The 25025-nt window shown below is 36.8% G+C and overlaps 1 protein-coding gene across 8 annotated transcripts in view; it reads right to left on the bottom strand.

Moving 5' to 3' along the window:
* Nucleotides 1–2637: 2637 nt before the first annotated feature.
* The window catches only part of ASB3 (ankyrin repeat and SOCS box containing 3), a 113898-nt gene continuing 91510 nt past the window's right edge, over nt 2638–25025 (bottom strand). For all 8 annotated transcript variants that reach the window (XM_042932259.1, XM_042932261.1, XM_042932258.1 and 5 more), the window contains 2 exons: nt 20810–20943; nt 2638–4484 (listed from right to left, as the gene is read on the bottom strand). In XM_042932259.1, the coding sequence (XP_042788193.1) occupies nt 4279–4484; nt 20810–20943 (340 nt within the window). In that variant the 3' untranslated portion in view covers nt 2638–4278. The remainder of the gene's footprint in view (nt 4485–20809; nt 20944–25025) is intronic.

Here is a 25025-nt window from a genome sequence, read left to right on the forward strand (position 1 = left end):
GGGAAGGAAAAAAAATGAGGTTAGAATGGGAGAGAGCCAAAGCATAAGAGACTCTTAAAAACTGAGAACAAACTGAGGGTTGATGGGGGGTGGGAGGGAGGGGAGGGTGGGTGATAGGTATTGAGGAGGGCACCTTTTGGGATGAGCACTGGGTGTTGTATGGAAACTAATCTGACAATAAACTTCATATATTAAAAAAAAAAAAAAAGAAATATAATTAGGGGAATAGACCCCTGAGAATACAGAGTTTAAAAGGGAAAGGCAAATTTTTAGGTGGATTATGTCAACTTCTTTCTGTATCCCGTGCTAATGGAACCACCAAGTCTACTGTTTCAGAGAAGACGTCATTATTTACATTTGTATTATTTACATTATTACATTTTTGAGGACCAACAAAATTATAGTAGAATTTTAGGGAGTAACCAATCAAAACTACTTGTATGTTTTCAAGGTATACCTGACATAATACCTGAAGATCTATAAAATACAATTTTCACACAGATTTATAGATGAACTTAGGTGGGAAGAACAGACCTAAAGTTAGAGAGATAAACGGGTCATGTGACATAAATATGCCACTTAGGCTGCCTATCAAGGATTATCACTGTCATGGGTGGTCATTGAACACAAAGGAGTGTGACTCACTCTGGGAACTAGGGCCACCAGAAAGCTTCACATCAAGACACTTGCTACTTGGCAAAAAAGAGAGGAAAATATAAAGAAACAACCTTCAGATTACCACTGTTCCATCAAATGATCATGGAAAAATATCCAATGACAGGAATGACCAACAATAAAAAAACTTAAAGGATAACATATTATCAAGGGAGGGTAAAATCTTGACAATCGTTATTAAAACTGATCTGTGTCCTGCTCTGGCAATAAGTACCACCATTAGAGAACTACAGTACCACAGCATTCTTGTTTTTTTTACAGTGTTCAATAGGCTCACTGTGACTTGCAAATGAAAGTATTAAAACACATACACAAATATTTTATTTTCTTTTTACTTTATATTCCTTTTTATTCTTTAAATTTTTTTTTTAAATTACATCCAAGGTAGTTAACATATAGTGCAACAATTTCAGTAGATTCCTTAATGCCCCTTACCCATTTAGCCCATCCCCCCTCCCACAACCCTTCCAGAAATCATTCTTGTTCTCCATATTTGAGTCTCTTATGTTTTGTCCCCCGCCCCGTCTTTGTATTATTTTTGCTTCCCTTCCCTTGTGTTCATCTGTTCTGTGTCTTAAAGTCCTCATCTGGGTGAAGTTATATGATACTTGTCTTTCTCTAATTTCACCTAGCATAATACCCTCTAGTTCCATCCATGTAGTTAGTTGCAGATGGCAAGATTTCATTCTTTTTGATTGCTGATTAATACTCCATTCTATATATATACCACATCTTCTTTATCCATTCATCCATCGATGGACATTTGGGCTCTTTCCATACTTTGGCTAGTGTTAATAGTGCTGCTATAAACATTGGGGTGCATGTGCCCTTTCGAAACAGCATACCTGTATCCCTTGGATAAATACCTAGTAGGGCAATTGCTGGGTCATAGGGTATTTCTATTTTTAATTTTTTGAGAAACCTCCATAGTGTTTTCCAGAGTGGCCGCACCAGTTGGCATTCCCACCAGCAGTGCAAAAGGGATCCTCTTTCTCTGCATCCTCACCAACATCTGTTGTTGCCTGAGTTGTTAATGTCAGCCATTCTGACAGGTATGAGGTGGTATCTCATTGTGGTTTTGATTTGTATTTCCCTGATGATAAGTGATGTTGAGCATCTTCTCATGTGTCAGTTGACCATCTGGATGTCTTCTTTGGAGAAGTGTCTATTCATGTCTTTTGCCCATTTCTTCACTGGATTATTTGTTTTTTGGGTGTTGAGTTTGATAAGTTCTTTATAGATTTTGGATACTAGCCCTTTATCTGATATGTCATTTGCAAATATTTTCTCCCATTCCATGAGTTGCCTTTTAGTTTTGCTGATCACTTCCTTCGCTGTGCAGCAGCTTTTTATTTTGATGAGGTCCCAATAGTTCATTTTTGCTGGTTTCCCTTGCCTCTGGAGACGTGTTGAGTAAGAAGTTGCTGTGGCCAAGATCAAAGAGGTTTATGCCTGCTTTCTCGAGGATTTTGATTTCTTCCTGTCTTACATTTGTCTTTCATCCATTTTGAGTTTATTTTTGCACAAATATTTTAAAAATAAAAATGTACAGTATTAAAGCACTATTGTGCATGTAGGTCAGAGCTTATGGTTCACACTAACCAGAGGTATCATTTTGATCTAGATTTGATCTAGATTTAACTAACTCACTACCTGTAGATACTTTCGCATTTCTCACTGAATCCTTGTTGTAAGTCATAAAAATCATAAATACGTAAAAATTTTTAAAGTTTATTTATTTTGAGAAGGAGCAAGAGAGGGAGGGAGAGGTAAAGGAAAAGAGAGAGAGAGAGATAATCCTAAGCAGGCTCCACACTGTCAGCACAGAGACCAATGCAGGGCTCAAACTCATGAACCATGTGAGATCGTGATCTGAGCCAAAACCAAGAGTCAGATGCTTAACTGACTGAGCCACCCAGGTGCCCCCATTTTCAGATTTTTAAGAACAAGAGCTCAATGATGTTATGGATAGTTTAATTTTTATTACATATTTGAACATGAACAAAAACACGAGAAGATTCACCCTCAAATGTAAACATTCTATGTGCATCTAGCTGTAATAATAAACCAGTTATGTTAAAAATCAGAGACTTGGAGTTTGGAAAAATAAAGATTAGGACATTTAAAAATTACTACATAGTACATACATCCTTGGAATTTCTTTATTAAGTATCAGAATTTCCACCTGGTTTTCCAAATCTATACTTATTTCTGCCTGTATACCCACATTCAAACTCTATCTCCACCCACAGGTAGCAACTATAGCCCTAATCTGCACGGAGTTCAGTCATCCATCTGGACCTTAACATTGCTTCCATCATTTGGTCTGACTTCATCCACTGCTATTATCAAATAGCAAAGGCCTTTCAGAGATGCACCTGACACACTCCCATCTATTTCAATCCACAGAATCCCAACAGGATAGAAGACCTGCCCTCTGGACCCAATTTCTAGTTGTCTGTCATGACAGTAATGCTTTCATAAATTTTCTTTCAAGGTTGGTCCTGACAGCATCTTACCGTAGCTCTCCTGATCCAATGTTTAGTCCTCTCTGACTATAGATTCATATTGAACAACTGTAAAACCAGTGAGGTGGTGCCTCATTACCCTAGGATTCTGAGGTCTGAATTTCATAGGATCAAGGACTATTTTATAACCTATCTAGATAATAAAAAGGAAAAACACTATAGTATGAATATATCTGGCAGTCATTGCTTCATAGGATCAAAGCTGCCCTCTGATATAGAGGCTGAATGGAGCTTGAATGTTTTATTTGATACTATGAGACTCAGAAATACATAGCTTTCTTTCTTTAAAGATGGTGCCACAGAAATGCCCCTGTTAGTCTCCTGATTAGTACTCTAAATGTGGTTAAATGCTCATTTATTTCAATACTGACCTAATTTTTTTCAACTGAGCCTATCTTTGAGTTTAGATCTGTTCTTGCCATTGCAGAAATGGAGTTTCTTTTAACCAAAGACAGTATCAAGGAACTGTGGGGTAAAACTAACAACAACAGCAAAATTATTCATTTTCTATATTCTTTAAAAAAAATTCTCCCCTGAGTTTATCTGTGAAAAGCCAATGAATAGCAATTCTTCATAGAACTGACCAAATTAAGAGATGAGAATGCACTTATTTATAAACATAAGAGATAGTCAACCTTAAATAAAATAATAATAATAATAATAATGATGATGATGATAGCTTCAACCCCATTATGTGTACACTTCCAGGAAAGTTTTATGCAGTCCATTCTAAGCTCCTAGCCCGAGGTAAACACAGAATTGTAAATGGAAATATGCCATGTTCAGCACTAGAAGCAGCCTCATAGTTCATTAACAGAATAAAGTGGAAAACAGTTACATAAATGAATTTACAACATAAAATGTGCTGGTGAATCTGCAATAAAGTAACATAAGTGAAGTTTTTAGTATTTTTTACCAGAAAGCCCAATTGTAAACATTTACATTAAACTACTGTCCCTCCAAAACCTAACCAACCACACAAACAAAAATCATCTTTTATGACTATGAAATCATGAAGAATTTGTACTGCATGGCTCTTTGTTTTGGTAGTTTTCAGAGTAAGACAGGAGCTGCATTAAGTAGCTTCATTGATTTCTCCATCTTCAATAGCTGTCAGTGCTGGAACTTCATTCATCCTCAGAACCTCTGCATAGAGCAAGTAATTATGTAGACTTCTGGGAAGTGGCAACTGACAGATAAAACTGTCAGATCGTAGGTGTTCTGGTTTGAGACAGGACCGAATTTCCAAACGACAAAGGTGAGTAAGGGATGGAAGACAGGCTGGAGAAACAAAAAAAGATGAACATTTTTTTAATTTTCTTTTTTAAAATTTCCCAATTCTTTGCAGTCAAAGAGAAGGCATATGTTACTTAGATTGCTTTTGAAAGATTACTTTGGTCAGGATGACCCTGACAAACTATTCATTCCTTTTATTCTTTTTACAGCCTTCACCTGGTTCATGTCTGCAGTTGCTAGCCACACACTGAAAGTCAGTATTCGGGGCCATATAAATGTTCACATTCTAAAGATGTGGCGATACCAGTTGGTACTTAAGAAATGAATTAACTAATTTTACATATAATAGATGCCCACAGCAGCAAATACTATATCCCTCTTTCTCTGTTTCACTGCAAATGGTCTCCAGACCTACCCCATCAAGTGAATAAGTGAGTAATTTACAGAAGCTTTCCTCTTTTTATCCACGACATAGATTGATATTTTAAAATAGACACAGAGAGAAAGGGAACATTGATTATCTATTAGGCCACATACCTATACACTTCACACACACTATGTTTTTATTTTCATTAACCCTATGAGGTGTACATTATCATACTCATACAGAGATAAGAAGATTAGGTAATTTTCCAAAGGTTATACATCTAGTGCATGGTAGAGCCAGGATTCAAACTCAAATGCAGATGACCCCAAAGCATGCACACACACTTAGAACTATTGCTGCCAAAGGGCGCCTAGGTGGCTCAGTCAGTTGAGCGTCCGACTTCAGCTCAGGTCATGATCTCACTGTTCGTGAGTTTGAGCCCTGCATCGGGCTCTGTGCTGACAGCTCAGAGCCTGTAGCCTGCTTTGGATTCTGTGTCTCCCTCTCTCTCTGCTCCTCCCCTGCTTGCACTCTGTCTCACTCTCTCTCTCTCAAAAATAAATAAACGTTAAAAAAAATTAAAAAAAAAAAACTACTGCTGTCAAAAGCTAGTTACCAATTAAAAGATAATCCAGATGTACTTAATTAAGAAAATTGAAATATTCTATATAAGAATGAAATGTTCAAGGTGCTATATAAAGTAGATTTAGCATATTAAATTGAGCTTCATTTTCTCGGATGAAAAGTGTTAACTAAAGAAGCTAACGTCCATGGAAACTAAGAGCACTATAAACAGCTATTGGTTTTATGTGAATCAAGTCTAACACCTTTTATTGGTCAAAGAAATCTTCTATAAAATCCTCATGAAATGTAACCATGGTTAACAGACTGGGATCAGAGCAGCAAAGGCAAGTACTATCAGGAGACCAGCTGGTCTGACTCCATGCCTAGGGGTTCTGTAAACTGTAAGACCCCGTAGGACCTGCCATACTAATTCTCCAACATCTTCAACACCTTCCAAACCACAAAAGTTAATTCATCACCTAACTTTTAAGTTTAAGCTTATTGGCTTAAGTTGTTTTTTCAGAGACTGGGAAACTTCTCAAACCATAGTGTTTCAAAATGCCAAAGAAGTTATCTGATTTTGTACATAAAACCTGAATCTAAGAAAAGATGAGAATTTTCTTAAACCATAACTCATAGACTCCCCATTATAAATAGGACTATGACATCTACAATACGTAGCACATTTTTTTAATGTTTATTTATCCATTTTGAGAAACAGAGAGAGTGTACATGTGAGCAGGGGAGGGGCAGAGACAGGGAGAGAGAGAATTCTAAACAGACTCCACACTAGCACAACACACAGTTGGAACTCGCAAACCATGAGATCATAACCTGAGCCAAAATCAAGAGTCGGACACTTAACCAACTAATCCACCCAGGCGCCCCCACTGCACATATATTTCCAGTGCTTTCATATCTGTATCTTGTTTAAATTTTACCCTGTTCTGCAAACGTAAAGGAAGAATCCTTTTCTCACTTGTAAGATGGGAAAACACAGTGAAGGGAAGCAACACAGATATAAGAATACATATAAAAAGCATGCCCAACGTGCAAATGCCCACATTTTTCCAAAAGAGTAAGCAGGTTCAAGTTTAACAAGTAGGCTGACTATGCTGTACTGTTACATATAAAGAAGCCCTCTTCCCCAGTGAGATCAGGAACGATAATTGGTCCTAATGTCACTGGGTATGCACAAATATCATAAAAGCTTTAGAAACAAGCATAACTGATTCTCAGTAAGCATACAACTCAGCTGGTAGGGACACAAGCATGTTGGCATACTAGAGAGCAAGCTATCAGCTACAGACACTGAGCACACCGTGGGCACAGGCAGATGAGAATGAAACTGGAAATGACAAGATTGGGTTGTGTGAGTTAAAGTGAGGTTGGTTAAGAGAACTTCTACTTATATTCAGTCAGAGTTTAATATGCATCTTGTTCAGTTGAGATCTCTTCATTCTGCACATTCCTGTTAACACAGATACACACTCAGCAGGAAGATAAACGATATGGCTGTACAACCTGGAGGAGAGCCTCTTGGGGCTAAGGGATTCTTGATGCCTCTCCAGCTTCTCCAACTTGACAGAGGACACTAACTTACAGCCTCCTCGGGCTATGGAGAGTTCCTCTGGATGGCCCACAGCTTCCTGCAATACCACAAGCCTTTCCAGGCCATCTGACTACACCACTGTATCACTATCTCCAAAGCTAAATAAACCACTTATTTGTTTAGACTATTACGTATGTGGGAACTTAATCATTTGTGAGCAAGCCCAACTGGAACAGTACACATCTGCTATGAGAAGTTTACCCCACTTGCCCAGATTGACACGGTATAACAACAAAATAGCTGCTATCAGATCCAGGTGATTTGACTCCAAGTCTAGGGTTCTTTAAAGTGTGATAAGACCAAAATAATTCTCTAACATCTTCTAAGCCACTGAAACTATCCTAAGTTTCAGAAGATCTTTCCATTTCTTAATACAAAAAAAAAAAAAAAAAAAAAAGGTTGGTGGGGAGAGGTGTAGTCACTTCAGACATTGATTACAATTTTAATTGTACCATTTTGGTTTTTCTCCTGTGAGCACAATAGATTGATGGCATTGTGAACAGTTAGAGGGAAGACCTGTATTCACTTGAACTGAAGGGAGTCTTTCATCTGCAGATTATTAACATAGACAATAATATACCCCTCAGTGCCATCTTAGTTTAATATACCAATGAATATTAAGGAAACTTTATAATCATATATACAGTATTTCAAAGCACGCAAAGCATTCCTATGAAAGTTTTAGTGATGCGTAGTATTTCCAGATGTGTTACCACTAAGCTGAGAGATCAAGCCATGCCTTGAATTTATAATATGAAATAGTCCAGAAGCTGTATGTATGTAAAAACCTACTTTCATGAAAACCTGTTAAATCCAGATTTTAATTTGTTAAATACATCTCTGCCTTCTTGGATTATGGCACTGATTGTAGCTTAGAAAATGATGTCTGAAGCCATGCTATACTTTTAAGTCACTTTTCTGACCCAATCAATCATACTCAATTTAGCATGATAAATCTTCTTTATCTATAGATGCAATAGCATCATACAACCTTTCACTTTTCATTCCTATACAGAATTCTTCAATTTTGTTCATTTTGTTTAATATGTACTCACAGAACAATTGAAACAAAAGGCTACATGTTATATGAAGTTATATTAAGGTGAAAAATGATTAAAACTAAACATCACAATTCTTAACTCATTATGCTTATCAATGCCAACTTTACTATAGCACAGAACTACATGTACATCATACATACCCGCTACCTATATTTTCCACAACCAATCATCTCTAGTCGGCCCTTATGCCAATATTCAAACGAGCTTTCTGCCTAGACTGTATTTCTGTGGTTCCTCTGTATGGCTTTCCACGTCAAATGCATTCATTTGACTTCTGGGCCATCTAGTACAATTTATATTTCCATCATTAACATATTGTCTTTCTGGGTAAGGGGCATTAAGGAATCTACTCCTGAAATCATTGTTGCACTGATGTAAATTTTAAAAAAATTAAATTAAATTCAGTATTTTTAAACAATGAAAAAAAAGAATAAAAAAATATTTTCTGGTTGGCTTCTATCTTTTGTTCCCAGTCTTTCTTAATTTACTAGCATAGTCTCTCTTACCCACTGATGACAACCAAAAACTCTAGACAACATTCAAAAGGCAATTACCTGAGGGGTATGAGAAATAACTAACAGATAGCTTAGGGCAGGAAATCAAAACATGGAGAATGACCAGTAGAACAGCAATGAACAGAATGAATGGAAAGAGCACCACACATAAAAAAGATCTGTCTGCAGTTGTCTGTATTAACAAGTTATGTGACCTTGGGCAAGTCATTTAAATACTTTGACCTTGAGTTCTTCCTGTGTAAGAAGGGCATAATGCCTTACCTATAAAACAGACATGATGTCACCTCTCTGCACCAAAGTTTTTGAAGAAGTTCAAGTTAGAACACATTTGCAAAAGCATTTTATAAAGTATACCACATACAAATCCTAGATACCATGTAATCCAGTGATCTGCAAATGTTTTGAATGTACACTCAATTAGTCTTTGAGTATATATATGTAGCTATTTTTTAAATAATTATTTATTAGAGGTATAAAATTCTTTTTACTTTTACTAAAAATATTAATAATAATATTTTAACAACAGCGAGGTGACTAAGTTCTATAAATTCTTAGTGACTTGGCAATTCCAAGATTTGGTTCTAGGTCCAGTTTATTTTGATACTTGATTATAAGGGATGATGTAGCTTAAAGAAATATCTTAAAAAAGATGAGGTACAAATGGGAAGGGTACATTGTAGCTTAGGTGAACTAATCAGCATAGTATCGCATCTACCAATTAGGCAAAAGTTTTTATCAAAATCCACCCAATAAATTCGTATTTTTCCTGATACCAGTTTATAACCTAATTAGAAACTTTTACTTCTTTGCATCTTTATTAAATGCATTCAAAACCCAGGGAAATGGTTTCCAAGTATTTTAAAGGTGTCAATATAAGAGTTTTTCTAGGTGACACATTGTTTTTGGAAAAGCACATACAATAGAAGTACTTCCCAAGATGTTTTCAGAATCATCTCCCCATAGCAGTTTCTTTCAGAAAGTGGTTTCTTTCTCACTCATTTAAAATGTCATCTTTACCTTAAATCAACAGAATTTTTAAAAAATATGTACTAGGTTTCATACTACTGACACCTATTTATCACCAAGAAAAAGAATTTGGTTCAGGAGACTGGAACATTGCTATTTTAGAAAAAACAAAAAACAAACAAACAAACAAAACCAGCCATATAATCCATCTTTAAGTTTGACTCTTACACCAAGAGAATGAGCACACTTCTGTATGTATAAATAATCGTGGTTACTCCCATCTCATTATCAAGTACTATAAAGACTCTAATATATTTCAAAAGTCAAGTTTTTATGAAGTTGTCCACCACGGTATTACTTTGTGCTATTCTGGTTTCAACTCCTTTCCTGTATTAGCCTATTAATGATGCAATAAACTCATTTCATGAGTGATGTTATCTCTATTTCCTAACATCTACAGAAAAGTAAGCCACTCCATCAGTAGTCATTCTTACAGATTTTCCAAAAAACATTTTTCTATTAAATAAGTCATTACTGTTATAAACATATCCATTCCGGTACATATTTCCTTTAGTGGCTCCCAGAAAAGTTAACTATTACTGAAACAGAATCTTCACAAATACCCTAAGCCAAGACCTATTATAAATATTATATATTTATAATAACAAATTAGTATACCTCCAACTTAGTATACCATACTTCCTACCTGCAGAGTGATTTTTGACTCTTTAACTCTTTAGCAGTATTATCTATGCCCCTTTGAATATTATTAGCTAACAAGGAATGGGTTTTATTCTGTCCCATATTATTCTAGCCAGTTTTACTGTGGCAGCAAGAACATGTTTCCCCAATAGTATGTGACTTTTTGCCTTTTCACTAATGATTAAGAAAACTTCAAAAGATTTGTAAGCATTTATCATCATGTTTAGTAAAATTTGTAAAAATAATTGATTGAACATCATGACTTAAAAAGTGATTTAAAAAGTCACAGATTTGTCTTCATGGCTTAGAGTGCCTTGCTGATTATTACTTTTTTCATTACCTAATATTTCAAGGCACACTACATACTAAGGTCAAAGCTCACTGTTAACATTACTAATGGTGAACCATATTTTCAATACTTTTCTTGATATTTCTAAAATTCTTGTCAGCTCAGATTAGGTGGTCATCAAGTTTTGTTTTGTTTTGTTTTTTAATGTTTATTTATTTTCGAGAGAGAGTACAAGCAGGGGAGGGGTGGGGCGACACAGAATCTGAAGTAGGATCCAGGCTCCATCAGCACAGAGTGAGACACAGGGCTCGAACCCACGAAACTGTGAGATCATGACCTGAGCTGAAGTTCGACATTCAACTGACTGAGCCACCCAGGCACCCCAGGTGGTCATTATTTTTAATCAGAGAACACGGCTATGTGATAAAGAGCAGGGGTACAGGTCTATGGTTATTTGTACCTTAAGTATTATCCACATAAGACGCTCTTTCTTTAAAAGCGTCAATCTTTTTTTTAATGTTTATGTATTTATTTTGAGAGAAAGGGTGTGCAAATGGGGGATGGGCACAGAGAGGGGAAAGAGAATCTGAAGCAGTGCATTGTCAGCACAGAGGCAACAGAGGGCTGGAACTCACAAACCATGAGATCATGACCTGAGCAGAAATCAAGAGAGAAATGCTTAAACAACTGAGCCACCCAGGTGCCCCAGGCAGCAATCTTTTTAAGCCGCTTGATCAATTTTTGAGAACTGGATAACGTAATCACAAGTCTACTGAATGACCACATATTAACTACAATTCCTTAAAGCAAATGAATGTGGTTGCATGGTCAGCCCCACCACACACCTCGCTTTGGGAAGTACTTGACCTAACCCATACAGATATGTAGCATCAGACCATGTGTGTTAAGAGGGAAAAAAGACAAAAAGACAAAAACTAAAACTACTTCACCAGTAGAGAAAAGACAAAATGGAAGGGAACTTAATCATTGATAAGCAATTATATCTTCCTGTATCCCACCTTTAAGATGCCTCTCTGGAGCACGGAATATTTGAAAATTAAGTAAAATCATCTAGCCTAAGCAGTTTCCTATGGTTATCAGATGAAGGAATGAATCATGGCCTCAGAATCTTAGAAAATAAAAATCCATTCTTTACTTCCCTACTCCCATTTAGGGGAGACAACAGGAAAAAATTAAACTCAATATTATAAAGCAAATTTTAACTGTCCTAAAATTTTTCCATAAAGTCTTCCGGAACCCCCATTCTACCACAAACTTTCCTACATCTAGAACACTGTAGAGAAAACTCTCCACTTCTTGTCCTCACAGGGAAATCACTTCCTTGACCAATTTCTCAAATAGAATTTTCTCATTCTTCCACCCCCATCACATCTACCACAAAGTCTAGGAGGCAAATGTAGCATTCACACAGCTCTGCACCACTTCCAGGCCCATGGTTTTGGGTCTCTAAATTCCAACGTACACTATCCTTCCAGACTTCACTCTCCCTTACTGCTAGAACACCCAATCTTTAATGTCCTGGAGACATCAGGTCCTGTGACTCCTCCTGCCACTAGTCTATCAGGTCCCCTCCTTTCTTGTTTCCTTTCCTGACCAGACCAGATTCTATGAGCCCATCCCTTATGTTATTTAATCATCCTCAATTCTTCCGTCTCTGCTCTGACAATCCCTAGGATCAATCTAAACATTCTCCTTCTGCACCTCAACACAGAGAAAGGGAAGCAATGCTGGGGGAAATGATCACATAACCATATGAACGAGTACCAGTTGCAACCTCTACGAGGTCTGTAGGGTTGCATGCACCTCTTTCCCTGGCCCTCATTCCTTTCCCACAACCACCATTCTCAACTATCAGGTCCCCACCCAATTGTCACTTCAGTCTCATCTGCAAGATTTCCCTCCTACTTCAAAGTAAAACAGGAGGCCTTCAGGGCCCTCTCTCCCTGAGGGCCTAGTTCTCCAGCTATAATATTATCTAGAACTACCCCATCTTCATTCTTCTTTGCAAAGAAATGGGCCTCTTTGAGGCGAATCCCATCTCCCTCTGGATTATCTGAAACCTTATTACATAAATATCGCTTTTATCTCCAGATAGTTAAGCTAGTGTTATTGTTGTGTTTTTACAAATTGAGATCCTTCAATCTATAAAAGGTGTTCAAGCCTCTCTCGACTTAAAAAGAAAAATTCTGCTATGACCCTGCATCATTCCCTTTAGCCATTCCACTAAAGAACTATGCTCACTTTATTTTTTCATTCATAAATTCTGTCAATGTCTAATACATACTTGACATGTAATTAAAGAACCCACTCACTAAGGAATTAAGGGATATAAACAACTAGATTCATAAATGTCTACTTAGAGAAATACTTACATGATAGCTTCTCTTCACTTTAGTTCCATACTTGGAACTAATTTTAGTTAAAATTATAGATTGAGTGATTCAAAGTTCATAAATGAACAAGTTATCAGGAGTTTAAACCTTCTATTCCAATTGTCTTTCCACCTTAAAATAGACATGTTGGGTCTAGAAAATAGTTTTGTGTTTCATTTGGTATATAGCTGCCCCCAGTGTCTGCCCACACGCATATCCAATGCAGTATGTCCCTAGCAGGAGTAAGATGGTCTTTCAAATAATATTGGTGACCTGATACTTAGAATACTTTTAAAAATTCTGTTTTAATGGCTCTAAGGCAATTTCCATCTCTCTTAGCTTACCAACAAACTACTGACAACATAGAAAAATTTTAATAGCAAAACATCCCAGCAACTATGGATACAACCCATTAGTACCTAGTTTAGTAAGAATTTCTCCAACACACACACACACACACACACACACACACACACACAGCCATGCAGATTAGTAAGAAGCTATATGTAGCTATACTTGGATTAGTAAGAGGCTGTGTGAAGCTAAAATTATAAATGGGCAGATGGAACCTTGTTAAAATTTTAAGTTAACTATAAATTTCTCACTAAAAAAAACCAAAAAAACTAAGTCTGGCTCTTAAATCTAACAATAAGGGCAGTCTATAGGATATTGTTTAATCAAGGCATGATTCTGAACTTATGAAGGCCAACAATATGGCTGGAATCTTGGAGGTCAAGTTTCCTACTCTATAAATAGAAGATCACATGTTTAATTTTTCAAGATAAAAGGCAACTAGTGTTGGGGTTCTTAGTGATAATGTCTTAACCAGAGGAAATGCCTCTAGAGTTAAAATCCGCTGTGAATAGGGGCTTCTGAGTCTCACCAAATACTGAGCTTTATTAATTCTGTGGGCACAGCCCCTGTGGCCATTTTTCCTGTAGTTAAAAAAAAATTTTTTTAATGTTTATTTTTGAAGGAGAGAGAGAGCATGAGTGGGGTAAGAATAAAAAAAGAAGACACAGAATCCAAAGCAGGCTGCAGGCTGCAGGCTCTGAGCTGTCAGCACAGAACCCAACGCGGGACTCAAACTCACAAACTGAGATGATGACCTGAGCCAAAGTCAGACACTTAACAGACTGAGCCACCCAGGCGCCCCCATTTTTCTTGTAGTTTTAAAAGGGTAACTCTCTCCTCCACATGTTTTCTCAATCCCTACCAAATTTAGAGACCTTTCAATTTATTGAACATTTTACCTAAAAACTGCAAGTTGGGGTTTTGCAAATCAATATTTAAAATAAGCAGGTGGGTTTTAGTTGAACTATGCTACCACAGAGCATTTGTATAAATACTCATTACCAAGTATATCACTACATTACTTGTACATTTTGTTGACTTTTCCTTGGTCATGGACTCGGGGACAGAATTTGGTTATGGGTTAACTTGGTTACCATTAGGTTATGCTATGGTAACATATAAATCCTAAAAACCAGTATCTTAACACAACAAAGATTTATTTCTGCCTCATGCAAAATCATCCTCAGGCCAGGTGATTCTCTAGGGCAGGTGTCCTGAAATGACATCTCAGTGTTTCAGGTAACTTCCACCATGTGTCACCACCATCTCAAACATGGCTTGCACACTTCCTCAGCAAGAAGGGGAAGCATAGAGAGCTCACATCCAGTGATCTTTGACTGCTTACAGCATTCACATGATCATCAAGTCTGGAAAATGCAATCTTCCTCTATTCCAAGGAAGAGTAAAATGAAGCAGAACTCAGTTAGCTGAGGTCTGTCTCTGCCAAAATGACAAAATCTGTTGTGAAAATGATGAGGTAGGTTCTATTATTATCCCTTTTTTCAGCTGAAGAAACCAAGGCTCAGAGATGTAAGTAACTTCTCTAAGACGAGAAAGTAGTGGAGGTGTTCTATTCATTTCCAGAGCTCCAATTTTTAACTATTTTATTAACTTTGCCTGATGTCCATGCAAAAACTGAACCATATCACTACCATGAGAGTCAAAGTAGAATGATAAACCATTATAGTAAGTACACCAGGCTGACTACATGTAAAAAGTTATTTTAAGAGACTGTTATATTTGCAGTTACAAATTACCTCCATTAGCTCCTCCATCAGCCTGAAATAAGGTTGTGCCCCATCTCCCATCTTTTTAACAAGTAACTTAATGATATAAAAGATACATCTTGAGGGGTGCCTGGACAGATCAGTCAGGAGAGCAAGGGACTGTTGGTCTCTGGGTCATGAATTCGAGCCCCACATTGGGTGTAGAGATGACTAAAAATAAACAAACCTAAAAAAAAAGATGGAGCTACCCTGTATTCTGCTAAGCAAAATCAGTCAGAGAAAGACAAATAAATACCATGTGATGTCACTTATATGTGGAATTTAAGAAACAAAACACATGAACATATGGGGGTGGGGAGAAAGGGGGAGAAAAAAGAGAGAGGGAAACAAGCCATAAGAGACTTTTAAAGATAGAGAACAAACTGAGAGTTGATAGAGAGGTAGATGGGGGATGGGCTAGATGGGGGTTGGGCATTAAGGAGGGCACTTGCTATGATGAGCACTGGGTGTTGTATCTAATGGGTCAATCACTGAATTCTACTCCTGAAACCAATACTGCACTGTATGTTAACTAACTGAAATTTAAATAAAAATTTGAAAAGGGGGGGGGGGAAGGTTACATATTGAAAGATGTATCTTTCAAGATAGAAAATTTATCTTTTCCACAAGATACATGCTATTGCTATAGATAACAGAAAAGTATTCTTTGAAAACTGGATACATTTTATTACCTTAAACTAGAAATGGCTTGAGTAGACAACTGGAATGCTAGTTAATTATTATCAAAAAGGTATACTTCAAACTCACACAATGTTATATGTCAATTATATCTCAATAAAGCTGGAGAAAACATTTTGACCAGAAAAGATTATAATAAACTATGACTAAACTTAAATTGTTTCTGGTAGTTATACCTCAATTTGTAACTGCAAATATAACAATCTCTTAAAATAAGCTGCTACATGTAGTGAGTTTGTACTTACTACAATGGTTTATCAGGAAAAGTACAGGAATAAGGAACACTGCTCCAAACTACAAGCATTGCTCAAAGTTTCAAAAGAAACTGTGGCTGTGGATACTTGTTCAGCCTACCACATTTAGCAAGAAGCCCTCATAATATTCCATGGGTTGCACAAATAGAATACTTAGCCCATCACAAATCAACCTCTACTTTCCATTTTTGTTTTGCTTCTACTTCAAAGCGCAACTATTCCTCTTAAAAATGTGCTCTCAACTGAATCTACACAACAATAGCTGAATCAACACAAAATAGCTGCACTCTGATACTTCTTAGGTAGTATAATTTTAGACTTATTGCTAACTATTAATATTAAAATTTGAGTTGAGGGGTGCCTGTGTGGCTCAGTTGGTTGAGAAACTGACTCTTGATTTAGGCTCCAATAGTGATCGCAGGGTCGTGGGATCGAGCCTTGTGTCAGATGTTGGGCTAAGAGTGAAGCCTGCTTGGGTTCTATCTCTTGCCCTCTATCCCTCTCCCCCATGCTCTCTCTCACTCTCTAAAATAAAAAAAAATTAATAAAATAAATTTTTTTTTAATTGAAAAAAATAAAAATTGAGTTGAGGGGTACCTAGCTGGCTCTAGCTGCAACTCTTGATCTCAGAATTGTGAGCTCAAGCCCAATGATGGGTGTAGAGATTACTTAATTAAAAACAAAACAAAACAAAACAAACAAATAAACAAAACCTTGAGTTGAGAGGGGCACCTGGCTGGTTCAGTCCAAAGAGTTTTGTGCAACTCTTGATCTTGGGGTCATGAGTTCGAGCGCCACACGGGGTGTAAAGATTACTTAAACTTTTATAAAATATTGAGTTGAAAAATACAGTATTTAAAGAGAAGTGCTCAGGTCACCCACTCCTCCAGATATTATAAATCTAGCCCTGGTTAAGTCAGAGTCACAGATACCCCAGTACCTAGATGACACCATACTGATCCCTAAGAACTACTTTTACTGAATTATAGGTTAGAATGATAGCAACAGTCCACATTGAAGACTGGTAAGGTAAAATAAAGTCCCCAAGAAACCAAGTCTACAAAGACAACTTCTAGGAAACTGTCATTACCACATCCAAGAATATTTGTACTTGTGAGTAACAAGTTTATCTTATGTAATCTCTGTAACCTAATGTCAATGACTAGAGAGTTCAGTCAGAACCAAATTTACAGCCTGTCCACAGGCACGTTTCAGATTACCATGCTATATTTTCCCTGACACCATTTTAAATCCATCCCCAAGTTTACTTTTCATTTTTCTTTTGCTTCCACTTTTAACGTCTTAGTGTTTTGTGATAATCTACATGTATAAACGACTTTAAATCCTTTTTAGAACAAAGCAGAACATTGAAATGAATACATCAAGAGAGTTTCCTGGGGCCCTTTTAGATTCTTTACAGAATCCAGATTCATATAATACCATGGATAGAATTGTACATATTTGATCATTAAAGTGGGGATGAACTAAAGCCAAGTGCTTTTATCCCTAAGAATTTAATTACTTAGACTTTATCTTGGACAGCTGGCCAGAGGTAGGCAGATTTTTTTATGAAGAAGTCTACTACTATGTGGTTAAAATGATATTTCTAAGAGGTATGTATAGAAGGCACATGATTACAAAAAATTGTCATTAAAGATGCAAACAGTCAGTACCTGGTATACATTTCCTTTCTGATGCAAAAAAAAAAAAATCTTTTTGAAGACAAATCTAACTTCATGATTAAAACATGAGGAACAAGGGACTAGTCATCTTTTTTATTTGTAAACTACCAAAGCAAGCTCCTATTTCTTTATGGAGGAAAAAGGTAAAAGGTAAGGAAAGGAAAATATTGACCAAGGATATGGCATTCCAAAGACTTGAAAAGGGCCTAGAAAAAAAAAAAAAAATAGAGAAAATCTTTTCCTTGGGATAGATACTGGTAAACCTAAAGGAGCTAGGGAGCTGAAATTATCTAGGGGCTTACTAATAGGTATTGGGCTACAAGAAGTATCTTTTCAAAAAAAAAAAAATTAAATATATTGAGAACATAGTTTCTGCTACCATGTTAAATTATTAGAGAAAGCGAGACTCATACATTTAGAGAGGTAGTTAAAGAGTTGTTTTTCTGGGCTCACTCTCACTGGTGATGAGCCATGCTTCTGCTCACCGAAAGTCCTGCAGCTCAAGATCCAAATAAAGTTAACCACTATACCAAATGGAGTGTCCTGAAAATTGAAGGAAAAGAGGAAAGCTGGGTGTATCAAGAGAGAGAGCCTTGAACTACAGAACGGAAGAGAAATTCAGACAACTGAGTAGGTGGGCATATCTTTTCCCCTCAGCCCTACTAAAATCCAATATTGTTATGGTTCCCATTATCTGCAGAAGAGGAACCAATACAGAATACCTTGAGAGATCAATATAACTAGGAGGAAGAACACAAGCTTTTCCTAAGTAGCCTGCAATAAGAGCAGGGTTTAAAAAAGGCTTTCCATAATAGGAATAAAAGGCCTTCTTAAAACCAGACAACCCAAGAGACAATGTAGATCAGAGTTTCTCAAACTCAGCACTACTGACCACTGAAACCAGATAATTCTTTGTCGTGGGGGGCTGTCCTGCAGATTGTAGGATGTTTAGCAGCATCCCTAGCCTCTGCATGCTAGATGGCAATAGCCCCCTCACCAGTAATGACAACCAAAAAATGTTGGTAGACATTGCCAAATATCAGGAGCAAAATCATCCTTGTTGGGCACCACTGCTATGGATGAGACAAGTAATAAAGAGCTGCCAAGGATAACTCACTCTCTGGGTAACTAGCACTCCCAAACCATTTCACTTCTCGAGCCAGGATACAGAAGGAACAGCAGGACTAGTAGGAAAAATGACAAGTTCAAATTTTAGATATGTCAAAATATGAGATACCAAGGGGAGATGTCCATAAGGCAGTTGGATATATGGGAATGGAATCAAGAAAAGAGGTCTCGGCTAGAGAAATAGACCAGAAAAGCATGAGCTACATTAATACCTCTGAGAAAGACTTTTGCAAATCTGTAGCCAAAATAAAATGCTCTTAAGAGATGATGATTATTACCCTACCCAAGCTCTACCTAGTGCCTAATTAAAGAAGAAGCCCTTGATGGATTTAGTCTACTGGAGGGTAATGCACTCATGAACAATTTTTACCTTCATCTGGACAAACTTACCATATGTTAAAGTCTTCAGAGTAAACTCTCACATATCTTTACTAATTGATACACTGCAATAATTTTCCCATTTGGCATATGCTCCCTCATTTGACTTTTGTTCCCAAATCCATTGTCCCATATTCTATCTATTTTAAATAGACACTTGTTCTCTACTGCTTCAGATACATAATTAGTAAAAGATGCAATTCTCAACATTAAGAATTAAATGCAAGTGAGTTTTCCAACATTATCATTAAAGAAATTCTGTATGAAAACATTCAGACTCCAAACAGATTACTTTTTTCTTCAACAGAAAACTCTCTAAGAGTTTGAATACACCTCAGTTCAAGAGCATATTTTCCTGAATGTCTGTTTTTGATTGAGAAAATCTACTTAAATGTAATTTTCCAAGAAATTACAAGACACATTTCTACATATGCATTAAGTTCACTTGTTAAAAACCTATTCAACATGTTTTATGAAGAGCTACATTTCATGCAAAAATAGCAGAGAAGAAAAAATTTTCCTAGCTTTAGACATATAATCTGGTTAACAAAATATAGTTAAAGTAAACCAAATCTGAATTACAATATATTATGTTTAGTTTAAGCTGGCTTCCTTGCGTAAGATCTTCTACTTCATGCTTTAATTTTTTTTTTAATGTTTGTTTATTTTTGACAGAGACAGAGACAGAGACAGAATGCGAGTGGGCTAAGGGCAGAGAGCGAGGGAGACACAGAATCCGAAGCAGGCTCCAGGCTCCGAGCTATCAGCACAGAGCCCAATGTGGGGCTCATACTCACAAGCTGAGAGATCATGACCTGAGCCGAAGTTCGGATGCTCAACCTACTGAGCCACCCAGGCACCCCTTCTACTCATGCTTTTTAACTAGCTTTAAAAAATTTTTAATAAGTGAAAGTAAGTTGAGAATTTGTTTTAAAACAGTCATTTAAATTATCAATCAGGGGTACCTGGGTGGCTTAATAGGTTGAGCCTGGGACTTTAGCTCAGGTCAAGATCTCACAGTTCATGGGTGTGAGCCTTATATTGGGCTTTCTGCTGTCAGGGCACAGCCCACTTCAGATCATTTGTCCCTGTTTCTCTCTGCCCTTCCCCTGCTTGAACTCTCTCTCTCTGAAAAATAAATATTTTTTAAAAAGGATTAAAAAATAATAATAAAGTATCAATCAATTCACAGAATTTTCACCCAGCTCACCTTGATAGTTATATTGTGCCAACACACTGGCATGCATTAAGTAAGAGGTATAAAAAAGGGTGGTAATAACAAATAAACGGTTAGCATTTTTCTGCCCACAAACTAAATATTCACTAACAACATTTTTAGGACTCACTTTTGTTTACATAATCCTTACTATAAATAAAAGGACACCATTAAATAAAAATATCAATAAACACCTGCTTTGCTTTATATGCTCCTTAGGCTAAACTTATCAAATCAGATAAGATATTCATTGAAGAAAATTACTATGATCCACCACCACACCACCACCACAGCCCCATCCTTTCCCCACATAAAGAAAATGCAAACAATGCCCAATTTAACGACTCTGATCACTTATAATTATAAGATAGCTAGAGAAGAGAAGAGAAAGTAGTGAAATGTGTCTAAAATCAAACTTTCTTACCAATATGCTGCTGCAGAGCCCGAGACGAGTTTGAGGCACGAGTGGAGATCATCTTTTCAACAGCTGGAGGAAGTGTCCTCCAATTAGTAAACTCCAAAGTGAAGATAAGGATGTCATCACTGACTGAGTCAATCCTGTATTAGCAAGATGTTAACATACCATCAGACACAAAATATGCCAAGGGTTCATCCTGAAAACAAACACCACTTAGTTATTCTTGCAACCTTTCAGTATAGCAGGAAGAGCGAAAACTGGGGCACAGAAAACATTCATGTAACTGGAGGTAAGTTCAATGGATATGAATAATCATTTACAGGTTCCTACAAGAAAATGAATGGACTGTGTGTGTCCTTGTCCACTAGATGACAAGAGAATCTCTACTTCTGTAGAGGACAGGAATTCTCCTTCCCATTCCTCAGCAGCAGAGGTTAAGAAAAAGAGAGTCACCAGTATCATCAGTGGATTTGTCAATTATCTCTTCCCACTGGAATCTCTTGCTATCAACACCTCAAGTGGTCATTCTAATAGACACACAACTTAACAGTCCTAAAAGGATAAAGCCCAAAACACCCAAAGCTATCACTTAACTGAGTATATGGGAGAGATGGCTTGTTTCTGTCCAATTCCCAGGGATGGGCAATTGTTACCCCGTAGGAACCTTCCACACTGTATAGTCAGTTCTAAAAGATGTACTAAAACAACTTTTGTCCTTAAGGACTGAAAAGTGTTCAAGAGAAACAAGTTCTCCCTCTAGTATTTCAAAATAATACTGAATTTTCGACCAACCCAGCCAAAAGAGTCTTCCCCAGATTTTATAAGCACCTGAATCCTACTGGACAGAGCACTATTCTAAGAAAAGTTCTGGTTTCTAATACCACCTCTACTACTTACAAACATATTGCCTAAATTCTTCAAGCCCTAGACCACAGTCTCAAAAATGCAAATAATACTTAACTTATTTCAGGAGAATATTTGAGAAAATGAAACAATACAGTAAACATACTTTGAAAAGTATAAAATGTTGCACAAATATTTGATATTACTAAAACTGGATTGAAATTTTCAATATTGCATTTTTGTAGGCCTTAAAACATTGTACACCTGAAATTTAGTCACATCTTAAAAAAATTTTTTTTATATTTATTTATTTTGAGAGACACAGAGAGACAGAGAACGGGCAGGGGAGGAACAGAGAGAGAGGGAGACACAGAATCCAAAGCAGGCTCCAGGCTCTGAGCCATCAGCACAGAGCCTGATGCGGCGCTCGAACACACGAACCATGAGATCATGACCTGGGCCAAAGTCAATTGCCTAACCGACTGAGCCACCCAGGCACCCCGAAATTTAGTCACATCTTAAAGAGAACTCCAAATTCTAACAAGATTACCCACCTTGTTACAAGATTACCCATTACTCAACTAAATACTCCCCTGCAATATTGCATTGTTGGAAGGAAAATAAAATGATTAGGGCTTCTGGTAATTACTTCAGAAATTACTTTCAAGGTTGCTTTTTTAAAGATGTTACTGAGCAAGAACTAAAAAAAGGGGAAAAAATAGAAGGAAAGGAAAGAAACTGAATAATACTCTCAACTTGTCATCTCAAAGACAACTTATATTTTGTAATTCAGAGTCAAAGTGTCCTTGAAATGAAGGACTAGGGAGTATGAAAATCATTTCCCCAATTCTTAATTCTCCAATATGCAAGCATACATAAGAAAGAAGTGTAGCACAAAATGCTTTGGGAAAACATTTTATGTCTTAGGAAGCTCTCAGTAAAATCACAACTTATCAAGAAATACTGAGAATACATTAAATGGTACAATATACTCAAAGGCAAACAATCTCCTTAACTTGCTAGTACCCCACAACAAAGGTTACTTAATTCTGGCTCCTTATTTCTTTTTTAATGATTTCATTTTTCTGCTTAAGTGTGCTTTAAGTCTCACTATGACCAAACAAAAAGTCATTTTTATGCAGTTATCTAAACACACACACGAGAAATAAATCTGTTTATACAGCTTTAGTTAATATAATGGTGAGTTGATTCTACCAATGCTGATAATGCCACTAAAAATGTATTGTTAGTGTACTACATTGACCATTACATTGTACAAAGCAGTTGTACAATCATAAACGAGTGACAGTTAATCAACTAAATGCACAGATGACATTTACTTCCTATTATTCACCCATTACATTTGGGCAAGGGTAGGGAGGGGACCTAGTCTTGCATTCAAAGTTGAAAAAATATTTCAACTCTGTAGATTATATTGTGACAGGCAATTATTCAGTGAGATACATTTTTAAAACTGTTTAAGGCAAGCAATACTAGGAAAGACATTTATAATTTACATGACAAAGATTAAGCAACAGACTTACATGTGATATAAATAAGATACAACCAAAATCCACTTTAACAACATACTGGAATTTTTATGGGAGAATTTTTCTTGAAACAGCTCTTTGAATGTAAATTTGATCAAAGAAAGCAAAACATTTATCATATTCAGCATAAACAGTAGCTTTATCCACTCAATAAAAGATCAGTGAACAAAAATTTGACCATGTTAAGCATTTTCATTGCTAAAGTGAAATTTTCCATTGTATTTTTCTAATGAATATAAAGTGACTGAAGTTACTCCTTTGGAGTAACATATATACAACTGGCATTCTCCCTCCAGACAGTTGAAAGTTTTACAATTTACTTCAAAATAATTTGTAGTGTACTGTTTCTCAACTCTTTTCTAGCCCAACACATTCAATATATATAGCACACAGAGAGATATCAACAAATACAACAAAAAAATTTTTACATGGCCTATTCACATGGGGAGGGGGAGGGTCCTGTATCCGGACTGGGGATGGAAGAGTGTATTTTACAAATCCTTCTGGGAGAATTAACTTAAGTAATTCCCTCTCCCAGCCCTCTAGGAAGTTGGCTGAGGAGGAAAGGAAAAGAGGCAACATTTAATTTTTCCCCCTATAGGTACTTGCTAATTTATGAGTAAGAAGGAGCAAGAAAAGCTGGCACATATACATCCCCTAGGTTATGCAAGGGATTAAGGAACTTGAAATTCAGTGATGTAACTACAGTATCCATATGGACACACAGGGCAAAGGCAGGATAGCACAATGGTTAGAAAGACAAACTTGAGCCACACTACAGGACAGCCACATTACAGGATAAACTCTAGTACTAGTAAATTACTAGCTGTGTCAGCTTGAGCAAGCATGCTAAACACTCTGGGCCTCAATTTGCCTCTCTGCAAAATAAGGATAATAGTATCCACTGTATTTTATATTAAATGAATTAATACAGTAAAGAACTTAAAATAGTGCTTACTTGTGTCAGGCCATATTCTAAGTGTTGGTTAAAGAAAGAAACTAGAAACCACAAGGGACTATGAAGGCTAAAAGTAACAGACAAGTACTACAGAGTCAGTACCTTCAGAGGAAGAACACAAAGAATACTGCTGAGAAGAGGGGAGGTGCCCTAAGGACACACTGTCAGGGCTGTCCACAGCTGCCCCATGTGCTGGACTGAATTTATAGCAGCAGTTGGGGAGTGAATCTTAGAATAGTGAGAGGCAACTGCGGCTAGCTGTCAGGAGCCTGACACAACCACAAAATTCAGTAAGCTAATAGTTAAGAACACTTAAATAACTTTGTTAATAGCTAGATACAGCATTCCTTAGCAAGTGTTTCTATCTTAGTGGTTTGTGTGTCTGCGCATGTGCACATACACACACACACACGCACGCACGCACGCACATATAAAGGAGATTTAACACAAATATGCATATATGAATAACTTTTAAAAATCAGTGATTTCTCAGGGCACCTGGGTGCCTCGGTCGATTGACTATCCTACTCTTGATTTCCACTCAGGTCATGATCTCAGGGTCGGGGGATCAAGCCCTGCATCAGGCTCCATGCTCAGCATGGAGCCTACTTAAGATTCTCTCTTTCTCTGCCTCTGCCTCTCTCCCCCGCTTGCACACTCTCTCTCTAAAATAAAAAATAAATAAGAATTTTTAAAAATCAGTGATTTCTCAATGAATTGTCAATAATCTTTATATTTCATTCAATTATTTAAAAAATACAATGGATTTTTGTGAAATTGTATTGAAAAGGTATAGAGAGAATTCCAACAATGAGTATCTGACAGACAACTGGATATTAATCAGCTGCTGGGAAAAGGAGTAAATACAACC

This window comes from Panthera leo, chromosome A3 (genome assembly GCF_018350215.1).
Source record: "Panthera leo isolate Ple1 chromosome A3, P.leo_Ple1_pat1.1, whole genome shotgun sequence".
Taxonomy (NCBI): Eukaryota; Metazoa; Chordata; class Mammalia; order Carnivora; family Felidae; genus Panthera; species Panthera leo.